Below are 20,759 nucleotides of genomic sequence, written 5' to 3' on the forward strand. Positions count from 1 at the left end.
ATTTTAGGTTCTTCCTTTGCCTTGATGGAAAGGCAAAGGCTTTGGAAAGAAATTCATACATAAGCATCAACTTCACTATTTATATTTGTCTAAGAACAAATTTCAGGCATTTAAGCATAAGCTTTTAGATCAAAATGGCTTTAAGATAATGAGAAACAGTACATTCAATCAGGTGTGTCCAAACTTTTGGCTGGTAGTGTCCATGTCAGGTATGTGGTATATGGTATATGGGTATAAGGTATATGGGACTGTGGCCTACCTCTGTCTGGACCATGAGCGGCCGGTGCATGCGCAGGTCATGGATGATGCCATACACATCCACAATGCTCTCCTTCTCAATCTGGAAGATCAGGCGGTCTATGGCTATAAAGGTACCTGTACGCCCCACGCCAGCACTATAGACAATGCATAGAGAGATGGAGAGAAAGTAAGTAAGTAAGTAAAGCTTTATTTAAATAGCACTTTTTAAAACACATTGTTACAAAGTGCTGCACATAGAAAAGTGGCAGAGGTTACAAAAACAATAAAAGCAAGATCAAAATCATTATTATTATTCAGGGTTTAGCAGAAAAAAACAGCTGCGTGTCGTCAGCGTAACAGTGATAAGATATGCCATGGAAACGGTTGAACAAATGACCCAGAGAAAGCATAAGGAAAATAGGATGGGGCCAAGGATCGACCCCTGAGGGACTCCACATAGAAGAGGAGTGGAGGAGGACATAAAATTGTTAAAATGGACATTAAAAAATCTGTTGGACAAGTAAGAGGAAAACCATGTAAGAGCAGTGCCAGAAATACCAACCCAATTGCAAACCCTATCAATTAAAATGCCATGATCAATGGTGTCAAAGGCAGAGGTTAAGTCAAGCAACTCTAGAATGGAATATTCACCCTTATCTGCATGCATTAGGATATCATTGGTCACTCTTAGCAGTGCAGTCTCAGTGCTGTGCTTATGGCAAAAGTCAGATTGGAATTTATCGAAGATGTTGTGACCTTCAAGGAGTTGTTCAGCAACAGCTTTTTCTAGAATTTTGGACAAAAAATGTAATTTAGATATGGGCCTATAATTGTCTAACTGAGTTGGGTCAAGGTTGGGTTTTTTGAGGAGTGGTTGGACTGTTGCTGTCTTAAAATAACCAGGTACACAGCCAGATGTGAGAGATTGGTTTATTATGGAGAGAAGACTGGGGCCTACGACTGGCAGGACCTCTTCAAGAAATTTTGTGGGAATTATGTTTGTGGGAATTATTTTGTGGGAAGATGGACGCATATGGGATGCAATATCCAAGAGTTTTTGCAGGGAAATAGGGGTGAATTCAGACAGTAATGTAGGACAATTTTCTGAGACGGGGCACAGGACACCAGGGTTAAAATTTGACCTGAGACCATTGATCTTGCCAACAAAGAAAGATACAAATTTTTCACAATCATCAGTTGACAATGCAGGGACCGCGGGAAGGGCTGGATTCACAAGCTGGTTAACGGTATTGAATAAGAACCTGGAGTTGTGTTAGTTAGTCCTGATTAAGCCAGAGAAATATGTGGCTCTCTCGTCTTTGATGTTTTGATTGAGCTTACTTAATAAATCCTTCATATGAAGGTAGTGTACATTGAGTTTTGATTTCTTCCATCTATGCTCTGTTTTTCTATATTTTCTTCTTTGGCATCGGATGCTGTCATTAATCCAAGGAGATGGATTAACGGCTCGAGCTGAAGAACAGAGATCATTAAACCATTTTACAGAGTTGTTAATATTTGGGAAGTGTGGAGAGTACTTGGCCATATTAGAGAAGATGGTGGAAAATGCAGGGGCAGAGTGGTCATAAACGCTGTACTATACGCTTCTGATGAACAGCAGTTGACTGAAAAACAGAGTCAAAGATGACACATTTGTGATCTGAAACGGAATCATGTACAAGGAGTTCAGGGTCAAGCCAAGAGTGAAAACTAGATCTAGGGTATGCCCACGGTTATGAGTGGAGCCAGAAACAGCCAGAAACATGCTGAACAAGGTTAAAAGATTTTGACATATTTAAAAATCGGTGGCAAGGGAGTTGGACTGATCATCGATGTGGATGTTAAAATCATCTAGTATAATGGCCCTATGAAATTTTAGCACCACAGAAGATAAAAGCTCTGAGAAATCATTTAAAAATCTGTTACTGGACTTTGGAGGAGAGGGGGGTAGTGACAGAAACAACAGAAGGAGAGGGAGAAAGCAATGGAAACATGTAGACAAAGACTGAGAGGCTAAGACAGAAAAGCAGATTGGTGAAAGAAACAGATTAAGCAATTGTTAGTTTCATCAATAGCAATCCCTTGGAATTGAGGTCAGCTGTGTGTGTGTGTGTGTGTGTGTTAGCGGACCTGCAGTGGACCACGGTAGGAGAGTGTCTCGAGTACTGGTCCATGTGCTCTCTGACCAAGTGTCTGAAGTTGATCAGGAGCTCGGTGGTCTCTGGTACCCCGTGGTCCGGCCAGGCCGTGAAATGGAAGTGACGCACGGAACGAGTCTCTGCTGTTTTCACCTGGAACACAAACACACGCACACGTCATGCTTATGACTGCATTCATTTAATACTTATGACTTTATGCAACAAAGGATGTTTTCTACAAGGCAACACCTGTATTTTCACAAAAAAGAGAGCAGCGCAGCAAAATCGTCAATGTTAAAATCAACACTGTCAGTGTTTATTAAAGTCCACAGCATCAGAGTTAATTTAACAATTTTGATAGTTTTCAAAACCAGGATGTTGCTGTTACAGGTATTATGATCACATACTGTATAAACATAATAGCTTCATATGTGATAACATGAAATCAAATAATTTCACATGTGAAACTGTGAAAATGTAATCGTGTGGAATTCATGTGGTTTCTCTGGAAGGGTGATTTTCAAGATCAGACTGAATCCACGCTGTATATATGTCATATTGTATCTTGCAACTTACATTTTTGATGTCAAAGTCCCTGATGGTCCAGTCTTCAAGTGGTATTTCAGAGGTGGTTGTCACAGTGATGTTGCCAAAGTGCTTGGTGTCAGAGGGCCAGTACCGCTCACATTTTACCTGGGAAGGGAAGACGAAGGATGTGTGAGATAGACAAGAGGATTGTGTGTGTGTGTGTGTGTGACGGTGCGGTGAGGGTGTGTTTGTACTTACTCGTCCCTGTTCATTGCAGCGGGTCAGCATGACCAGAGTCTGTACGTTCTTCTCCCAGATCATCCTCCAGAACTCGTTGACTGTGGCGGGCAAAGGACCCTGCGCTGCAATAAACTCCTTCCTGGAGTTGTAACCCTGACAAATAAAAACATCATCCCAACCCCAGAACATAAACATCCATTCTGCTCACTTTTCTCGATTCACACATCAACATGGATGGAGATGGAATAGTTTAAATGCCATGAGGTGACTACTGTTTTCAGCAACAGCCTTATGAGCCTGAAAAGAATGAGTGGTTATGCACCATTAGCTGGTAAATGTTACATTGTAGTGGGATATTTAATGACACCAGAGGGTGAAGCAATGACTGAAGCAGAGAGTTGGTTTGCAGAGCGTCAGTACGCACCGGGATGTAGTTAGCATTGATGTAGTCATCGAATGGACTCCCATGGACAGAGAGTTTCACCCTAGAAGAGTCGTCTAGGAGGTGGGAAAGAGGGGAAATGAATGCTTGATGGAGATAAACATAGGGATACATGCTAAATAGGGATGGGACAATGTGATTTGCGATATGGGGTTCATGATTCGATACAACAACGATACGATGTAATAAATAAAATGTCAATGACAAAGTCTGACTGTGCAGAATTATATTTATTTCTAGGCCACCAATCTTTCTAGCAATGCCATTGGCTTGCTAGTGTGTAAACAAAAATTTAAAAATACTGTCATTAGAAAGTGCAAATAATATAATTTCAATGGAGAGCTTGTGAAATTGTTGTACTTCATTGTACTTCATCTCAGAGCAAAAATGTGATGAGGTAGAAGATATGACAAGCGATGATATAGTTTAAATAGTGTTATTGCTGGCAGCAGCAGAGGTGCAGAGTGGGCGTTGCTATAGAGACTCACAGGGAAGCACATTGTTGTAGCGGTTCTTGGGCTTGTTCTCCAAAGCCAGAGCGCTTGACTTTGCCTGGGCTGTACCAACAGGCTTCAGGTCCTAAAAAACAAAAGAATTGTAGCCATCATCTAGCTTAAGTGCCAGAAAAGCAAGTCATTATTAGGCTCATGCTTTACCTCAAACTCTTCAGCAAAGCCACAGTTGGAGTCTGCTTTCTGCTTCCTGTAGTAGGCCTCATAGTCCTCCACCGTCACAGCCAAGTTTCTGCTCAAATGGACACCAGACAACAGCAATGATTTTTCCTCAGTAAATCACTGTCGCTGCTACTTGCTGTTCAATCTATTCCTGTCATATGACTTATACTATACTATTTAATGTAAGGGATTTATACTCACACTTTGGCCCTGAAAGGGAGAGAGAAAACAGTGATGTTTACCAACACTTACAGAAATGCTTGTCATTCATTTACTTAAGATTTATAATATGACAACGATTAAAACCTTACCTCAAGGGTTGAATCTGGATGTCTGAAGATTCTTTGTTGTTTAACCTATATATACATATGTATATAAAAAAAATAATTATGTTAATCATCTAGGAGGTTCGTCCCATACACACTGTCACTTAATAGTTAAATTCAGGTTTATCTATGATGATGATGACAATACCTCTTCCAGTAGATGATGAAGCCGATGGTGATGATGAGGAGGACACAAAATATTCCCAGTGTTGCTCCGACAGCGATGCCAATGACAACTTAAATGTTGAGACAGAATAAGACAGAGAAAAAAAAATAAAGGTACAATTTCCTTGCATGATAGGGACTCCAGGTTTTTAACATTTTCAAACAAAACTTTGGTTTTGAATGTGGTACCTGGGCTCTGTGGGAGTTTTACAGCAGAGAAGAAGACCGTTGTTGAGGCCAGTGACAATGCATTACTCACAAGGCCATCTGACTGCACAGTCAGCTGGGTGAATAATACAATGCAATACCTGCAATATCAAACAAAACAACATCAGTTTAGTGATTTAAATCTTTTTGAAACTTTAAAATAATAATAAAGAAAAATCTACCACACCCTTTTGAAGTAATAATCGCCGGAGGGGCATTTTGTTACATTATCAGCAGTTCATCAACAATATGTTTTCTGTTCTTACTGATACTGTTCATTGGCCTTCAGGACACCATTGATGTAGCCTTCCCATTCGGTTTCGTCCCCAATGTTTATAGTCAGCTGGTTCCCTCCGCTGCGGGATTGGATGAGGTTGTCTTTGACTGTTGCCAGGTATACTGAAGTAGCCTCTATGCTCCACTCTTGATACGTATTCACTAAGTACTGCGTGAGATTAGAAGTATCTACAGCTGAGGGGGAGGAAATTAGAGGAACAGTGTCTTCGTTATATTGCAATAGTCAATGGCTTTTGACAGCAAAGTTCTTAACAAGAGTCTATTCTTAATGCAATGAGAAATATATATTTACACTAGGAATGACTAATTCTAACTCCAACACCCAAGTCATGGAATATAGTCATGTCAGCACTAATGGATTAGGACAGGATTATGACATGGTTACGACAGATATTGACTGACAGAGTAAGTAAAGACAAAGAAAACCCACCATTGATGTTGTCTGTCACCAGCACCGCAACCTGGGTGATTGGCCCGTTGATGCCGTTCAGCAGGCTGGGGTCAATCTGAATGGAGAACATGTTGTGTTTCGTCTCAGTCACCCTCACCAGTGACTCATAGTTCTGTGGAATTGGTGGGTCTTCAGACAAAGAGAAGAGGAAGAATAGATTATTGTAAATACTTACACATATATTGCACAACAAGAGAAAAGCTCGCCACCTGTTTTGTCTGTGAAGCTGACTAATATAACTTGAAGTATCAAACCAAAGTATATCAATTGTACATTAAAAATTTCTAATACTTCCCAACATCTAGGCTAAGCTATGACAACATCACACAAACAACAAAAATCAAGAAGACCCAAGGCAACTTGCTTGGGCCTTCCCATGATTTTCGTCACAGAGGAGATAGCGCAGTCTAATGACCAGTAGAGGAAATTGACACAGATGTAAGCCAATGAAACTAAATGAGCATCCAAAATGAATGAAGTCTATGAAACACTGTCCCCCATAAAGCTTCTCCTTACACTAACCAAGATATAGAAGCTCTCCATCTAGTGGTGATTTTAAAAACAATATCTATGCATCTTAAGCACTGTCAAACACTTGTAATGGACAGTTTTTGATCATATTCATAGAATTTACAATTACTTTCTATTGTTATCTATTCTGAATTATAATATCCACACAGAATGATGTCCTACTTGTGATGCCACTCATGCAGGTGAGTGTTACGGGAGTGCTGGGTTCTCCACAGCTCTGAGTCTCCATGGTCAGTTGGTACTGTGTATTGTACTTCAGGTCAGAGACAGTGTGGCCACAGTTAGGGTTACAGGAGTTGTTCAAGTTGATAGTGCTGGTCTCGCTGTGGTTCGCTACAGTGAGCCGGAAGCCAGAGTTCAGGCCTTTGGGTTTGGTCCAGGACAGGGTGACTTTGGCCTCAGTTCCATTGGGACCCGTACATTTGAAGTTTGTCACTGGGCTCGCATCTGCAGGGATAAACAGAAACGAGTCTGTTACAGGGAGAACTGAACATAGATGAAAGACAGATAGATATCCTTGGGTGATCTTAAACTTAGGGATATTGCCCAAATACATCTTAGCTATGACAGTGTTTTAACATCTGTAGTGCATGACGTCCTTTACATCATTTATAAATCAATTAAAGGAAGTTGTGACCAATTTTCATGAGCCCAGTCTCATTTAACAGTACAGGAGACCCATTTTACATCAGAAAAAATTATCAAAATGCACTTTTTGATTAATTATAACAAATAAATAATTCAAACAATATTATGTATTGACCTGTACTATGTAATTTACCACTTTAAAGCTCTGAATGCAAAGATTACAGTCTATTTAACACAAAAACAATGCACCTGTTTGTCACATTTTACATATCACAGGCAATTGATAGACAAAATTCATGCATTCATTGCATAAAGTGTCAATGAAATAAATCAAGCTGCTATGAGCGTACCTGTGCAAGTGGAAATCGACACTGGAGCACCCTGTGTTCGGTCCGAGGTCTCTGTGGTCACGCTGAAGTTATACGAGCTGCCAGGGACCAGCCTGCTGATATTAAGCTGTTCTGTCTCAGTTGTTTCATTGCGGCTGATAGGCCCACCTGAGTTACCCCAGGTCAGATAGTAGCGATAGCTTTCTTTGTAGTCGTCAGGTTTGACCCACTTCAGTGTGATGCTCTCCTCCTCTGTCTCTACAGCTTCTGGAGACTTCACGCTCTTTGGTCCTGATTGATTATATAGAGATATAAATGTTAAAAGTGGAAAATTGTGTGTGTGAGCACTTGTACTTGTGTATCACTTGTGTACATAAATAAAACCCTCACTTGTGGTGACCATGTGACTCCAGACCTCCTCGCTCTTAAAGTCCATGGGCCCCACTGTTGCCACGGAGATGTTGTAGGAGGTTCCAGAAAGCAGGGAGGAAAATGTATGGCTGGTGTTGGTGGTGGTGGTGGTGGTGTATTCAGTTCCCTGGGATGACATGTTAGTCACTAGGTACTGGAATGAAGCATTGGCCATCAGAGGGGCTTCTTCCCACTTAATGTGAATGGAGCTGGTTGTCTTCATCAGGATCTCAATGGGCCCCGGTGGGTTAGGAACTGAGGGGGGAATTCCAATGATGTGAACTCAGTTGATTATATGAGAAATACTCTAGTTTGCCAATAGGAACTTCAACAAGCAGAGTTACAGCTATTGAAAACCTCAAAATATAACATGTTCATCACACTTACAAGTTGCATTAGTAATGAATCCAGATGATGCAGTGAAGGGTCCGCTACTTGTGGTCACCATGGCACTGTATTCCCTTCCTGCTGACAGGCTGTCAAACAGGAAGGATGTGCTGGTAGAGTTCAGCTCCACTGAGTGAAAATCCTGGGAAGTGCTGTTTAGATACACCACATACCGCTCCACATTCCCAAAGGGAGCTGACCACCACACCAGGACTGAACTGTTAGAGCCGCTACTGGAGATCATGGGTTGCACCAGCTCAGGTTCTGTTAAATAGGAAGAAAACCAGGGGAGGAAAGGAGGACAGAAAGACAAAAAGGAAGGTTGATAAGAGGTGTGGTAGTAAATAGTGGTGAAGGGAGGACCGAGGCTGGCCACCTTGGATAATGCTCAAGCTTGAGAACTTGAAATAAACAAATATAAATGAGATATAAGGATCTTACTGGTGTACTGAGAGGTGCAATAAGATTCCCCTTCTGTGCCGTCCTCTGCCATGACAGAAACACAGAACGTGCAGTTGGTTCCAGGTCTGAGCTCTGAGATCTCGGCTTCTTCTTCTGCCACGGTTTTGTGTTTTCGGGAGGGGCAACCTGTGGTCTCAATCCGATATTTGTAGCCATTCTTGTACTGCAGTGGCCTCGTCCAATTCAGATGTACAGCAGTTGTGTTCAAGGTGCTAGCCTCCAACCCAACAATATTATATGGGCCTACAAACACAAGGAGGAGACAATGTTACCTTTGAAAATACCAGTGGATAGATTAGCCACAGAATAACATTTTGTTTTCTGTCTGTTTTCAATCTATCATGTTAGAAGCAAATCAATTTTAACAAGATAGCTAACATCCATGATAAATGAATAACAACAAAATAAATATGTTCATGTCCTTACATATTGGGATTAATACCGTTTTACTGTTTCTACAAAGTATTTCTGATAGGATGGATACATACGTGTAAAATAGGACACAGTCACAGGAGTTGCCTTGGTGCCATCTGCTGTTTGTGTGGTGACAGTGAAGGTGTAGTTGCTCCCAGACAGAAGTCCAGTGATAGTGTATGTGATGTTGAAGGCTAACGGAGATATATAAAAGAAGCCGTCTTCTGAGTTGGTGGTCTGCACCAAGTATGAGTAGCCAGGTTTGCTCTCTGGCTGATCCCACAGCAAGGTCACTGTGGTTGGGGAGATTCCTGCCTCTCTCAGCATGCTGACAGAGTGTGGTCCTGGGAAAAGGAGACAGCAGAGATACAATAGAAATACAGAAGAGGTATGTGTGCTTGCATGTTTGCGTATCAGATCTGGGCAAAATAGTATAAATAGTGAGTGGGATTTGCCACACAGGACAATACAATAAGCAATGAGTAATCTATCTATCACTAAAACTAAGACAAAACTAGGTATTAAAAAACATAAATCAGAACATAAACTGAAAAAAAAGAAAAAAGAAAAAAGAAAACATAAACTGTAACAAAAATAAAATGTGTTTATATACAAAAAAAAAAAGTGAATGAACTTTGGGCAAAGAATCTTTTTCATTTTTTTCAATTATTAAAACGAATTTATGTTTTATTGTTTGTACTTCTATCACTATATCTTTAACAAATACCAGTGTGTGTGTGTGTGTGTCAGTGTATGTTAAATCACACTCACTGGTGTAGTTTTGTGTCATCACCACTGTGCTCCGGTAGCCAAGCACGCCCACAGTAACAACAGAGACGTTGTAGGCAGTTCCAGACTGGAGTTGCCGCAGCAGGATCCAGTTGTTTGTGATCAGGAACTCCTCGTTCAGACTGAACACTGTGAAGTTGTACTGATCCGGCTCCATGTCCTCTGGTAAGGCCCAGCTCATGTTGAGGGAATCAGTGGTCTGGGACTCCACCATGATGGAGCCGGGAGGGTTGGGAACTGAGCAGGAGGAGGAAGAGTGGTAAATCAATGCTCAATCCAAACATTTCTGCTAGTTCTGGTCAAAACACATGGAGAACGCATGCACAGGTTTAAGCGTCACGATGTAACAGAGTTTAAATATTAGCAATGTGACTCACAAGTTGCGTTCCAAGCCGTTGAACTGTCAGAGAGAGGCCCGCTCTTGGTGACCACCTCGACACCGTACAGCGTTCCTGGTTTCAGGCCCTGAAACAAGACTGTTAAGGTGGTGTTGCTCAGGCCGGTGTGGTTCCCCTCCAGCAGGCTGCCTCTGTACAGCAGGACGGAGTAAGAGTCCACCTGCCCGGCCGCAGCCGTCCAGCTCACTGACATGTTGGTTGTGGTTCCTACAGCAGCTATGTCAGACACCACCCCAGGCCCTGCAAAAAGACATTTCAACAAAATACAAAGTGTAAGTATGGCAAATACATTTGAAAAGTCTTCAGCATTTGCTGAAGTAATGAATATAAGTTAACATGTAGAAATGGACAGGGTTGGTAGTAACGGAGTAATAAATACAAAAATGTTTTACTGTATTTTGTTAAGTTACCTAAAAAAAGAATGTTTTCTGATTACAGATACTTGTGAAAGGGTTAGTATGCAAGTTAGTTTGTGTTTGTATGCAAAACTGATATACATTTCTTTAACTTTGTGATTTTTCACTTTTTATCTGTACGTTAATTTCATACCTAAAAATATGGCAAAGTAATCTGAAAGTAATCAGAATACATTACTGAATTTGGGTAATCCCTTGGATGGTGTTACTGATGGAATCATTTTAAGCTACCCAACCCTGGAAATGTACAGTGAATATGAATTGTTTGTCCATGTGACAATATTATACAAAACAAACTTTGGAAGCTATGGAGACGCACTTGTGTAGCTTGATGTGCTTTCCACAGCGGACTCGACCTCTGCTACAACCGTAAGCACACGGAAAGTGTAGCTTTCCCCCGGAGTCAGATTGATGAAGGTGTAAGTCTCCGTCCGTGTTGAATCACTGTGAACCACCTCTGCGCCCCTGAGCACAGACACCAGGTAGGAGTAGGAGGGCTTATAATCGCTCTGTCTGACCCACGTCAACCGGATGGCAGTGGTGTTCAGATCCGCAACTGTTAGGTTGGTCACTGCTTTAGGCTCTGCAGAGAAAACAGCAGAAGGTTGTGTAAGAGCAGAGACCGCAATGGATATAGGGAGTCAAAATGTAAATGGAAATTTTAGTGTTATCCTTGATAATTTGTACGTAGTATTTTAACATTTGTTTCAAAGATTGTCCGGTAAACTGAACTAAACTAGTCAAAAAATGTATTATTCATTATCCAGCGTACACAGAGATTATTAATATGATAATAGTTTTGATACTGCGGAAAGCCTTTGAATCTAAGGACTTACTTGTGTAACTGGATGTCTGCTCCGTAGTGGAGTCACTTCCTGGAGCTGCAACCGTAGTGACAGTGAAAATGTATCTGGTTCCCGGCTCCAGACCAGTTACAACGGTGCTGTCTGTGCTGACTGTTGTTGTGTTCACAGGCATTCCTGCCGTGTTGCTGGTTTGAATCCTGTATGTGTAATACGCCTGGACTCCCTGCGGGTCTGACCATTCCACTTTGACTGAGGTGGTGGATTCAGGGCTGGCTGTGACGTTCAACACAGGGTTGGGCACTAAAAGAAATCGAAAAAATGGGGAAATGTTAGTAATTTACTAAGAAGGGATTCCTGTTTGTATAGATATTTTTGTAGTATTTGCTACAGTATTGTATGCTTAGGCTCTGGCCAGATGAAAAAATGGTGAGTAGTTGAGTCCAAAAGGAGTTATTTGGTCACTACTAAAATTACAAAATGAATTTCATCCATTTAAGGAGTACAGGATAAATGAAACAACTTTTATGTCCTTTATGTCCTTTAGTTTCTCCATGTTTTACTCACATGTGTAAGCAGAATTATGGATGACCGTGCTCCTTAAATTCTGGGGTCCCACTGTTTCCACAGTTACATTGTAGGAAGTTCCAGAAGAGAGTGAGGATAGCACCGTGCTGTTGACTGTGGAGCTTTTATTTTGCACTCCGCCCCCTTCACGCTGGTAGGTTATGTGGTAGCTGATGTCCGGGGCACCCTCCATTAAGGCAGGAGTCGCCCACTCCAGAAGGAGGGAAGTGGTCTCCCTCTGATTTATGATGATGGCATGAGGAGGCGTGGGAACTGAGATGTATGAAGAATGGATTAAATAATGACTGAGTTTCAGGTACACACACTGATAATAATGTGTATGTCAGACAAACAAAAACAAAAACAGAGATACACACTACACAGTATAATACTGCATACAACTCTGCAGTATACTCAAAAACCAGCAAGGGGCCCTATTAAAGAATTCTAATTTTCTTCTATTCATGTACATATATGATCAAAGATTAATAAAGACATTGACTTTGTTTGAGTAGTTAAATTTAAAGTTGTTGCATTTTCAAAAATCCTTTTCTACAGGCAGTTTTGGATTAACTTCAGTCATCGCATCATAACTACACTGAACAGTTCCCTTCTAATCAGGCAAGTTTGAAGCACTTGAACTGCATTTTTTTTTTTTTTTCAAACTTTCCAACTTCATCATCAGGCATGGAATTTCACAGTAGGAAATTCATTTTTCCAATATATCAAATAGCGCGTAAATCTAAATTTAAATAAACTACATTTATTTGCAAAACAACATGAAGAACATTACTCTTATCCTGAGCCACAGCATATCTGAAAACAAAATCTTGAAAGCTGAATAATTTGTAACTTTAACCTTGAACTTACCGGTGGCCAATGTGGACTGATCAGATGTGTTACTGAAGTGTCCAGCCACAGCAGTCACTGTGATAACGTAGATTCTCCCAGGATATAAAGGGCTGAAGCTGACTGTGGTGAGCCCTGTTGTACTATTATACAGAAACATCAGTTCCTCGTTTGAGATGTTCACCACATAGTGATCCACCTTCCCGCTAGGCAAGGTCCAGTCAATGTTCAGGATATCAGTTCCTCTTGCTGTAACCTGAATGTTCCCAGGCTTCTCAGGCCCTGTACAACACACAAGTGAAAGATATTTTGGTTCTTTTGTTATGGCATCGTGTAAAAAGATATCCACTGACAATGTGTCACATTTTAAAATGGCACATATGAACACAAACTGCAAACAAATGAGGTCAATGCATATATAATTAACTATAAACATCATCAAATATCAAATTGCAGCTTTATCCATACATGTTAGTAATCCATAGTCCCTTAGTTTTAACCAATACAAGTCTACATAATATGCATTTAAACTGAAACCAGGTATCCCCAATTGTTCACATTCTATTTTATTGCTTCAATGTTGGTATTAGTTTTTTTTACTGTTTTATATTGCTTATTTTTGAACCAACCTAATTTCCCTCATGGATCATTAAAGTTTCATCTTATCTTAACTGCCCAGACACCTAAGTATTTTCTCAAAGTATGGACCTACTTGTAAAAGTGGTAACTAGGCTGCTCGCTCCCTCATTTGAGGCATATCCAGCGACAGCAGCAACTGTGATGTTGTACTGGAATCCAGCGAGTAACTCAGTGATGATAATGGAGGTTTCATTAGTGGTGATGTTACTAAGAGCATCTCCTCCTGCAGTCCACTGAACTGTATACGAGGTAGCATTGCCCTCTGGTTCAGCCCAGTTCAGAGACACAGACGATGTTGTGACTTCGGTGACAGTGAGATTCCTGACTACTTCGGGTTCTGTGAGTGGAAGATAGACACAGGATGAGGGGAAAAACAACTGGCTTCAATCAGGTTGAATATATTAAGTACTTTTCATCCTAGAGGAGCACAACTGTCCATCCAAAATGATCTAGAATTAGAAGATGTTAAATACAGAAACTGTGGCTTACTTGTGACTGCACTGAAAATGTGAGGGACTCCCTCTGTTTGGTTATCTTGAGCAATGGCAGTGACTTTGAGTGTGTAGTTGCTGCCAGGGATCAGGTCAGGTAATACAGCAGAGGTATCATGTGTTGTCTGGGTCATCACTTCTCCACCATTGTGCCACTCCACCCTGTACTTGAAGACCTCCCCGGCAGGTTTGGTCCAGTTCAGCGAGATGGAGGAGGTGGTCTGGGACACACTAGGTGCCTCAATTGTACCAGGTCCTGGACAGGAGAGGAGAGGAGAGGAGAAACTCCATTGAAATGGGTTGTGGCCCCAACAAAGTGGGATATACTCTCAGAGTGAATTCTGAGACACTTAATCAATCTTCATAAAGTGCCATCATATTACAGATCTTTTCCCACTCTTTTATCCACTAACACTGCTGTCCTTTAAGAGAATGATATTCAGTATAGTTCAGTATGACCTTACAGTGTAAGCCACAAGTAAACGCTTACTCACTTGTGTATTGAAAAACAGTGATACTCTGTCCTTCAGTACGGCCATCACCTGCAACTGCAGTGATAGTTATCTGATATTGGACCCCAGCAGTCAGCTGAGTGATGTTTATATATGTTTTATTCACATTGTGACTCCCACTGGCTCTTCCATCAGTCCACTCTACTCTATAGAAGGAGCTGTTTCCCTCTGGTTCAGTCCAGTCCAGACTCACAGAGGATGTTGTGATTTCAGTAACAGTGAGATTCCTGACTATTTCAGGCTCTATGAGTGGAAGGCAGGGGCAAATGGAGGAGGAAAATGAGAGCAAATCTTATTTCATCATGACTAACAACATATATAATAAATATAGTAAAAGCTGGCTCTGTTCCTGTTCAAGAGAAGCCATTTTGGCAACATCGAAACTTCTTCCATCAAATACAGCGCAATCTTTTAAAAAAAAAAATCCAATTATTTTTGACAAAAAGCTTAGGATGAGTTACAAAGTTTCAGTCTCCAACAACAATGTGTTAACCTGTCACGAACAGAGGACACCATTTTGATGCAGAAATACAAGTTTTTGCCATGTCAGTATTACCACTCAGCATCTTGTGGTTAACTGCCAAAGCCAAAGAGCTACTTACTTGTATATCGAGACACAGTGACACTCTTTCCTTCAGTTACATTCTGATCAGTCACTGCTCTCACACCAAATGTATACAGCACTCCAGGGGTCAGATCAGAAACGGTAATATTAGATTCAAATGTATCGTCTCTCTTATTGACAGCTCCATCAGTCCACTCTACTCTATAGAAGGAGCTGTTTCCCTCTGGTTCAGTCCAGTCCAGAGTCACAGAAGATGTTGTAATTTTAGTAACAGTGAGATTCCTGACTATTTCAGGCTCTGTGAGTGGAAGATAAACACAGGATGAGTGGAAAAAACCATGACATTTACAGCTATAAAACAACCTACTGATTGACTAATATAACACCTGCCATTACAAGACCTACAATAACCTCAGGTGTTATGGAAAAAAGAGAGAAGTTGAAAGTTTTGCATTTTTTAATGCTGATTGTGTGTTCTAATCTTGTGAAAGTAAATCCTGTACAAACTCCATAGAAGTAGATTCAACACAAATCAGGTTGAATATATTAAGTACTTTTCATCCTAGAGGAGCACAACTGTCCATCCAAAATGATCTAGAATTAGAAGATGTTAAATACAGAAACTGTGGCTTACTTGTGACTGCACTGAAAATGTGAGGGACTCCTTCTGTTTGGTTATCTTGAGCAATGGCAGTGACTTTGAGTGTGTAGTTGCTGCCAGGGATCAGGTCAGGTAATACAGCAGAGGTATCATGTGTTGTCTGGGTCATCACTTCTCCACCATTGTGCCACTCCACCCTGTACTTGAAGACCTCCCCGGCAGGTTTGGTCCAGTTCAGCGAGATGGAGGAGGTGGTCTGGGACACACTAGGTGCCTCAATTGTACCAGGTCCTGGACAGGAGAGGAGAGGAGAGGAGAGGAGAGGAGAGGAGAGGAGAGGAGAGGAGAGGAGAGGAGAGGAGAGGAGAGGAGTGGAGTGGAGTGGAGTGGAGTGGAGTGGAGAGGAGAGGAGAGGAGAGGAGAGGAGTGGAGAGGAGAGGAGAGGAGAGGAGAGGAGAGGAGAGGAGAGGAGAAACTCCATTGAAATGGGTTGTGGCCCCAACAAAGTGGGATATACTCTCAGAGTGAATTCTGAGACACTTAATCAATCTTCATAAAGTGCCATCATATTACAGATCTTTTCCCACTCTTTTATCCACTAACACTGCTGTCCTTTAAGAGAATGATATTCAGTATAGTTCAGTATGACCTTACAGTGTAAGCCACAAGTAAACGCTTACTCACTTGTGTATTGAAAAACAGTGATACTCTGTCCTTCAGTACGGCCATCACCTGCAACTGCAGTGATAGTTATCTGATATTGGACCCCAGCAGTCAGCTGAGTGATGTTTATATATGTTTTATTCACATTGTGACTCCCACTGGCTCTTCCATCAGTCCACTCTACTCTATAGAAGGAGCTGTTTCCCTCTGGTTCAGTCCAGCTCAGAGACACAGAGGATGTTGTGATTTCAGTAACAGTGAGATTCCTGACTACTTCAGGCTCTATGAGTGGAAGACAGGGGCAAGTGGAGGAGGAAAATGAGAGCAAATCTTATTTCATCATGACTAACAACATATATAAATATAATAAAACCTGGCTCTGTTCCTGTTCAAGAGAAGCCATTTTGGCAACATCGAAACTTCTTCCATCAAATACAGCGCAATCTTTTAAAAAAAAAAATCCAATTATTTTTGACAAAAAGCTTAGGATGAGTTACAAAATTTCAGTCTCCAACAACAATGTGTTAACCTGTCACGAACAGAGGACACCATTTTGATGCAGAAATACAAGTTTTTGCCATGTCAGTATTACCACTCAGCATCTTGTGGTTAACTGCCAAAGCCAAAGAGCTACTTACTTGTATATCGAGACACAGTGACACTCTTTCCTTCAGTTACATTCTGATCAGTCACTGCTCTCACACCAAATGTATACAGCACTCCAGGGGTCAGATCAGAAACGGTAATATTAGATTCAAATGTATCGTCTCTCTTATTGACAGCTCCATCAGTCCACTCTACTCTATAGAAGGAGCTGTTTCCCTCTGGTTCAGTCCAGTCCAGAGTCACAGAAGATGTTGTAATTTTAGTAACAGTGAGATTCCTGACTATTTCAGGCTCTGTGAGTGGAAGATAAACACAGGATGAGTGGAAAAAACCATGACATTTACAGCTATAAAACAACCTACTGATTGACTAATATAACACCTGCCATTACAAGACCTACAATAACCTCAGGTGTTATGGAAAAAAGAGAGAAGTTGAAAGTTTTGCATTTTTTAATGCTGATTGTGTGTTCTAATCTTGTGAAAGTAAATCCTGTACAAACTCCATAGAAGTAGATTCAACACAAATCAGGTTGAATATATTAAGTACTTTTCATCCTAGAGGAGCACAACTGTCCATCCAAAATGATCTAGAATTAGAAGATGTTAAATACAGAAACTGTGGCTTACTTGTGACTGCACTGAAAATGTGAGGGACTCCTTCTGTTTGGTTATCTTGAGCAATGGCAGTGACTTTGATTGTGTAGTCGCTGCCAGGGATCAGGTCAGGTAATACAGCAGAGGTATCATGTGTTGTCTGGGTCATCACTTCTCCACCATTGTGCCACTCCACCCTGTACTTGAAGACCTCCCCGGCAGGTTTGGTCCAGTTCAGCGAGATGGAGGAGGTGGTCTGGGACACACTAGGTGCCTCAATTGTACCAGGTCCTGGACAGGAGAGGAGAGGAGAGGAGAGGAGAGGAGAGGAGAGGAGAGGAGAGGAGTGGAGTGGAGAGTAGTGGAGAGGAGAGGAGAGGAGTGGAGAGGAGAGGAGAGGAGAGGAGAGGAGAGGAGAGGAGAGGAGAGGAGAGGAGAGGAGAGGAGAGGTGAGGAGAAACTCCATTGAAATGGGTTGTGGCCCCAACAAAGTGGGATATACTCTCAGAGTGAATTCTGAGACACTTAATCAATCTTCATAAAGTGCCATCATATTACAGATCTTTTCCCACTCTATTATCCACTAACACTGCTGTCCTTTAAGAGAATGATATTCAGTATAGTTCAGTATGACCTTACAGTGTAAGCCACAAGTAAACGCTTACTCACTTGCGTATTGAAAAACAGTGATACTCTGTCCTTCAGTACGGCCATCACCTGCAACTGCAGTGATAGTTATCTGATATTGGACCCCAGCAGTCAGCTGAGTGATGTTTATATATGTTTTATTCACATTGTGACTCCCACTGGCTCTTCCATCAGTCCACTCTACTCTATAGAAGGAGCTGTTTCCCTCTGGTTCAGTCCAGCTCAGAGACACAGAGGATGTTGTGATTTCAGTGACAGTGAGATTCCTGACTACTTCAGGCTCTGTGAGAGCAAGACAGGGGTAAGTGGAGGAGGAAAAGCGACAGTGAATCTTAATTTATCCATGACCATCTACGCATTTAAATACAACTCCACAGCAAAATCTTAGAATAGAAAAAATAGTCAGCTATACAGTTTAACTGTTTGAGAGCAAAGACAACCTAAAGTGGCAACATACAGTATCAAATGCATTATGTGAACTGCTGAACATCTTACTTGTATAGAGTGAAATGTTGCTCGCCACTCCTACAGTTTCTTTATCTCCAGCTACTGCAATGACAGTAAATGTGTACTGCACTCCTGCAGTCAGCTGAGTGATATTTATATATGTTTTATTCACACTGTGACTCCCATTGTCTCTTCCATCAGTCCACTCTACTCTATAGAAGGAGCTGTTTCCCTCTGGTTCAGTCCAGCTCAGAGACACAGAGGATGTTGTGATTTCAGTGGCAGTGAGATTTCTGACTACTTCAGGCTCTGTGAGTGCAGGACAGGGGTAAGTGTAGAGGGAAAGATAAGAGCAAATCTTATTTCATCATGACCAACAACATATGTAAATTAAACTCCAAACCAAAACCTTGTAGCTCTGTCCATGCTCAAGAGAAGCTATTTTGCCAACATTACAAGTACAGCGCAACCTTTGAGCAAATTAAATTTCTGTTCAACAAAGACCTTATGATCACTTCCAAAATTACATTCTCCAACAATAATGTGTTAGCCTCTCACTCTGAGAGAACACCTTTTGTTGCAGAGATAAAAATCTGTTGGTTTACATTTTGCATGTCAGTGCTACCTCTCAGCATCTTGACTGCCAAAATCAAAGATCTACTTACTTGTATATCGGGACACAGTGACACTCTTTCCTTCAGTTAAATACTGATCAGTCATAAAAAATAAAACATTTTTAAAGTACCTTCTTCTTACAGATATTTTCATACCCTACAAGCAACTGCCCAGTCCTTAGAGAGACTGACATTCAGTATTGGTCCATCCATTTTCTAGCTACCTATCCATATCAGGCTTGCAGTTGGAACACAGTAAGAAGAGTGGCCCAGACATTTGATTCCCCAGCAACTTCCTCTAGCTCCTCCTGGGGGATCCCCAGGCACTCCCAGGGATGCTGGAAGATGTGGTCCTTCAAGTATGTCCTGGGTCTGCCCCGGAGTCTCCTCCCAGTAGGTTGTGTCCGATACACCTCCAAAGGCAGGTGCCCAGGGGGCGTCCTTAGCAGGTGCCACCTAAACTGGCTTCTCTCAATGTGGAGGAGCAGGGGCTTGACATCAAGGTCTTCCCAGGTCACTGAACTCCTCACCCTACCACGAAGAGTGAAGCCAGACATCCTGTGGAGAAACCTTATTTCGACCGGTTGTATCCACAGTCTCATTTTGTCAGTAACTACAAAGAGCTTGTGACCATAGGTGACGGTTGCAACAAAGGTCTAACGGTAAATCGAGAGTTTTGATTTGTGGCAGCCTTTTCCAGGAAAGAACAATGGCCTCAGAATTAGAGGTGCTGATCCTCATCCTGACTACATCATACTCAGCTGCAAACTGCTCCAGTGTGCACTGGAGATCACGGTCCAATGAAGCCAAGAGGACAACATCATCTGCAAACAGCAGAGATGCCACCCCAATTGTTATCATACCAGACATTCTCAAGCTTTCAGCTGTCCCTTGGTATCCTGATATCCTGTCCATGAATATCACAAACAGAAGAGGGGACAACGGTCATCCTTGTCGGAGTCCAATGCCCACCTCAAATGAGTTTGACTCAATGTCAAGAATGCTAACAGAGCTTGTGCTCCAAGTGTATAGGGACCAAATGGCTCACAGAAGTGACCCCAGCACCCAAAACTCCCACAGCACCTCCAACAGGATACCTCAGGGAACACAGTCGTAAGCCTTTTTTAAATCAACAAAATACATGTAGACAGGATTAACAAATTCCTGTGACCCCTCGATTATCTATGAGACGGTAAAAAGCTGCTCCACTGTTTTGTGACCAGAACAGAATGCACATTGTTCGTCTTGGATCTGAGGTTTGGCAACTGACCAAGGTCTCCTTTCTAGAACATTGACTCTGGCTTTCCAAGGTAGGTTGAATAGTGTGATTGCTCCATAGGTGGAACACACCCTCTGGTCCTCTTTTTTGAAAATGGAGATCACCACCCTTGTCTGTCAATCAAAAGACACTATTCCTGAAAACCACGCAACATTGAAGAGATGCATCAACGACGACAGCCCAGTAATATCGTGAGCCAGAGCCCAGATACAGGGCAAGCTACCAGGCGTTCCCAGCAAACACTCACTACCTTACAGTGAAAATCACAATTGTCCACTTACTTCCCTGTCCTTTAAGAGACTGATTTTCAGAATAGGTCAGTATAACTTTACAGTGTAAACCACAATTACATGATTACTTACTTGTGTACTGAATAACAGTGGTACTCTGTCCATCAGTACGGCCATCACCTGCGACTGCAGTGATAGTTATCTGATACTGGACCC

The 20,759-nt window shown here is 41.7% G+C and overlaps 4 protein-coding genes across 4 annotated transcripts in view; all 4 read right to left on the reverse strand.

The window, feature by feature from the left end:
* Positions 1 to 20,759, reverse strand: part of LOC139908419 (receptor-type tyrosine-protein phosphatase eta) — a 39,541-nt gene that overhangs the window by 2,016 nt on the left and 16,766 nt on the right. The window contains exons 4-32 of the mRNA XM_078283062.1: positions 17,359 to 17,616; positions 15,494 to 15,751; positions 13,781 to 14,038; positions 13,365 to 13,628; positions 12,674 to 12,934; positions 11,804 to 12,076; positions 11,270 to 11,539; positions 10,753 to 11,016; positions 9,997 to 10,257; positions 9,602 to 9,856; positions 8,905 to 9,174; positions 8,396 to 8,659; positions 7,955 to 8,218; positions 7,547 to 7,822; positions 7,178 to 7,447; positions 6,402 to 6,686; positions 5,688 to 5,837; positions 5,227 to 5,431; positions 4,943 to 5,061; positions 4,737 to 4,824; positions 4,574 to 4,618; positions 4,464 to 4,472; positions 4,245 to 4,332; positions 4,077 to 4,167; positions 3,571 to 3,644; positions 3,165 to 3,299; positions 2,955 to 3,071; positions 2,371 to 2,531; positions 260 to 395 (exon numbers count right to left, since the gene is read on the reverse strand). Coding sequence (XP_078139188.1) covers positions 260 to 395; positions 2,371 to 2,531; positions 2,955 to 3,071; positions 3,165 to 3,299; positions 3,571 to 3,644; positions 4,077 to 4,167; positions 4,245 to 4,332; positions 4,464 to 4,472; positions 4,574 to 4,618; positions 4,737 to 4,824; positions 4,943 to 5,061; positions 5,227 to 5,431; positions 5,688 to 5,837; positions 6,402 to 6,686; positions 7,178 to 7,447; positions 7,547 to 7,822; positions 7,955 to 8,218; positions 8,396 to 8,659; positions 8,905 to 9,174; positions 9,602 to 9,856; positions 9,997 to 10,257; positions 10,753 to 11,016; positions 11,270 to 11,539; positions 11,804 to 12,076; positions 12,674 to 12,934; positions 13,365 to 13,628; positions 13,781 to 14,038; positions 15,494 to 15,751; positions 17,359 to 17,616 — 5,669 coding nt within the window. The remainder of the gene's footprint in view (positions 1 to 259; positions 396 to 2,370; positions 2,532 to 2,954; positions 3,072 to 3,164; positions 3,300 to 3,570; positions 3,645 to 4,076; positions 4,168 to 4,244; positions 4,333 to 4,463; positions 4,473 to 4,573; positions 4,619 to 4,736; positions 4,825 to 4,942; positions 5,062 to 5,226; positions 5,432 to 5,687; positions 5,838 to 6,401; positions 6,687 to 7,177; positions 7,448 to 7,546; positions 7,823 to 7,954; positions 8,219 to 8,395; positions 8,660 to 8,904; positions 9,175 to 9,601; positions 9,857 to 9,996; positions 10,258 to 10,752; positions 11,017 to 11,269; positions 11,540 to 11,803; positions 12,077 to 12,673; positions 12,935 to 13,364; positions 13,629 to 13,780; positions 14,039 to 15,493; positions 15,752 to 17,358; positions 17,617 to 20,759) is intronic.
* Positions 14,269 to 15,252, reverse strand: LOC144538546 (receptor-type tyrosine-protein phosphatase eta-like). The gene is made up of 3 exons (XM_078283004.1): positions 15,246 to 15,252; positions 14,897 to 15,157; positions 14,269 to 14,537 (listed from the first exon to the last, which is right to left on the reverse strand). The coding sequence occupies exons 1-3, from the start codon at positions 15,250 to 15,252 to the stop codon at positions 14,269 to 14,271; spliced, it is 537 nt and encodes a 178-aa protein (XP_078139130.1).
* Positions 16,137 to 17,117, reverse strand: LOC144538547 (receptor-type tyrosine-protein phosphatase eta-like). Its single transcript, XM_078283006.1, has 3 exons — positions 17,111 to 17,117; positions 16,762 to 17,022; positions 16,137 to 16,405 (listed from the first exon to the last, which is right to left on the reverse strand). Exons 1-3 carry the CDS (start codon positions 17,115 to 17,117, stop codon positions 16,137 to 16,139), a joined length of 537 nt encoding a protein of 178 aa, XP_078139132.1.
* On the reverse strand, positions 17,987 to 19,591 carry LOC144538548 (receptor-type tyrosine-protein phosphatase eta). The gene is made up of 3 exons (XM_078283007.1): positions 19,310 to 19,591; positions 18,469 to 18,727; positions 17,987 to 18,255 (listed from the first exon to the last, which is right to left on the reverse strand). Exons 1-3 carry the CDS (start codon positions 19,589 to 19,591, stop codon positions 17,987 to 17,989), a joined length of 810 nt encoding a protein of 269 aa, XP_078139133.1.

The sequence above is a fragment of the Centroberyx gerrardi genome, chromosome 4 (assembly GCF_048128805.1).
Source record: "Centroberyx gerrardi isolate f3 chromosome 4, fCenGer3.hap1.cur.20231027, whole genome shotgun sequence".
Lineage (NCBI taxonomy): Eukaryota > Metazoa > Chordata > Actinopteri > Beryciformes > Berycidae > Centroberyx > Centroberyx gerrardi.

What these genes read in the sequence shown, in the direction of transcription:
- LOC144538546 (XM_078283004.1), bottom strand. An exon ending in CACTGTGTCTCGATATACAA is followed by an intron (nt 14,538 to 14,896) that starts GTAAGTAGCTCT and finishes TTCCACTCATAG; the next exon opens with AGCCTGAAATAGTCAGGAAT.
- LOC144538547 (XM_078283006.1), bottom strand. An exon ending in CACTGTGTCTCGATATACAA is followed by an intron (nt 16,406 to 16,761) that starts GTAAGTAGCTCT and finishes TTCCACTCATAG; the next exon opens with AGCCTGAAGTAGTCAGGAAT.
- LOC144538548 (XM_078283007.1), bottom strand. Translation starts at nt 19,591, where the DNA reads ATGTCTGGCTTCACTCTTCGTGGTAGGGTGAGGAGTTCAGTGACCTGG. An exon ending in AAGTTGCTGGGGAATCAAAT is followed by an intron (nt 18,728 to 19,309) that starts GTCTGGGCCACT and finishes GCACTCACAGAG; the next exon opens with CCTGAAGTAGTCAGAAATCT. An exon ending in CAACATTTCACTCTATACAA is followed by an intron (nt 18,256 to 18,468) that starts GTAAGATGTTCA and finishes TTGCTCTCACAG; the next exon opens with AGCCTGAAGTAGTCAGGAAT.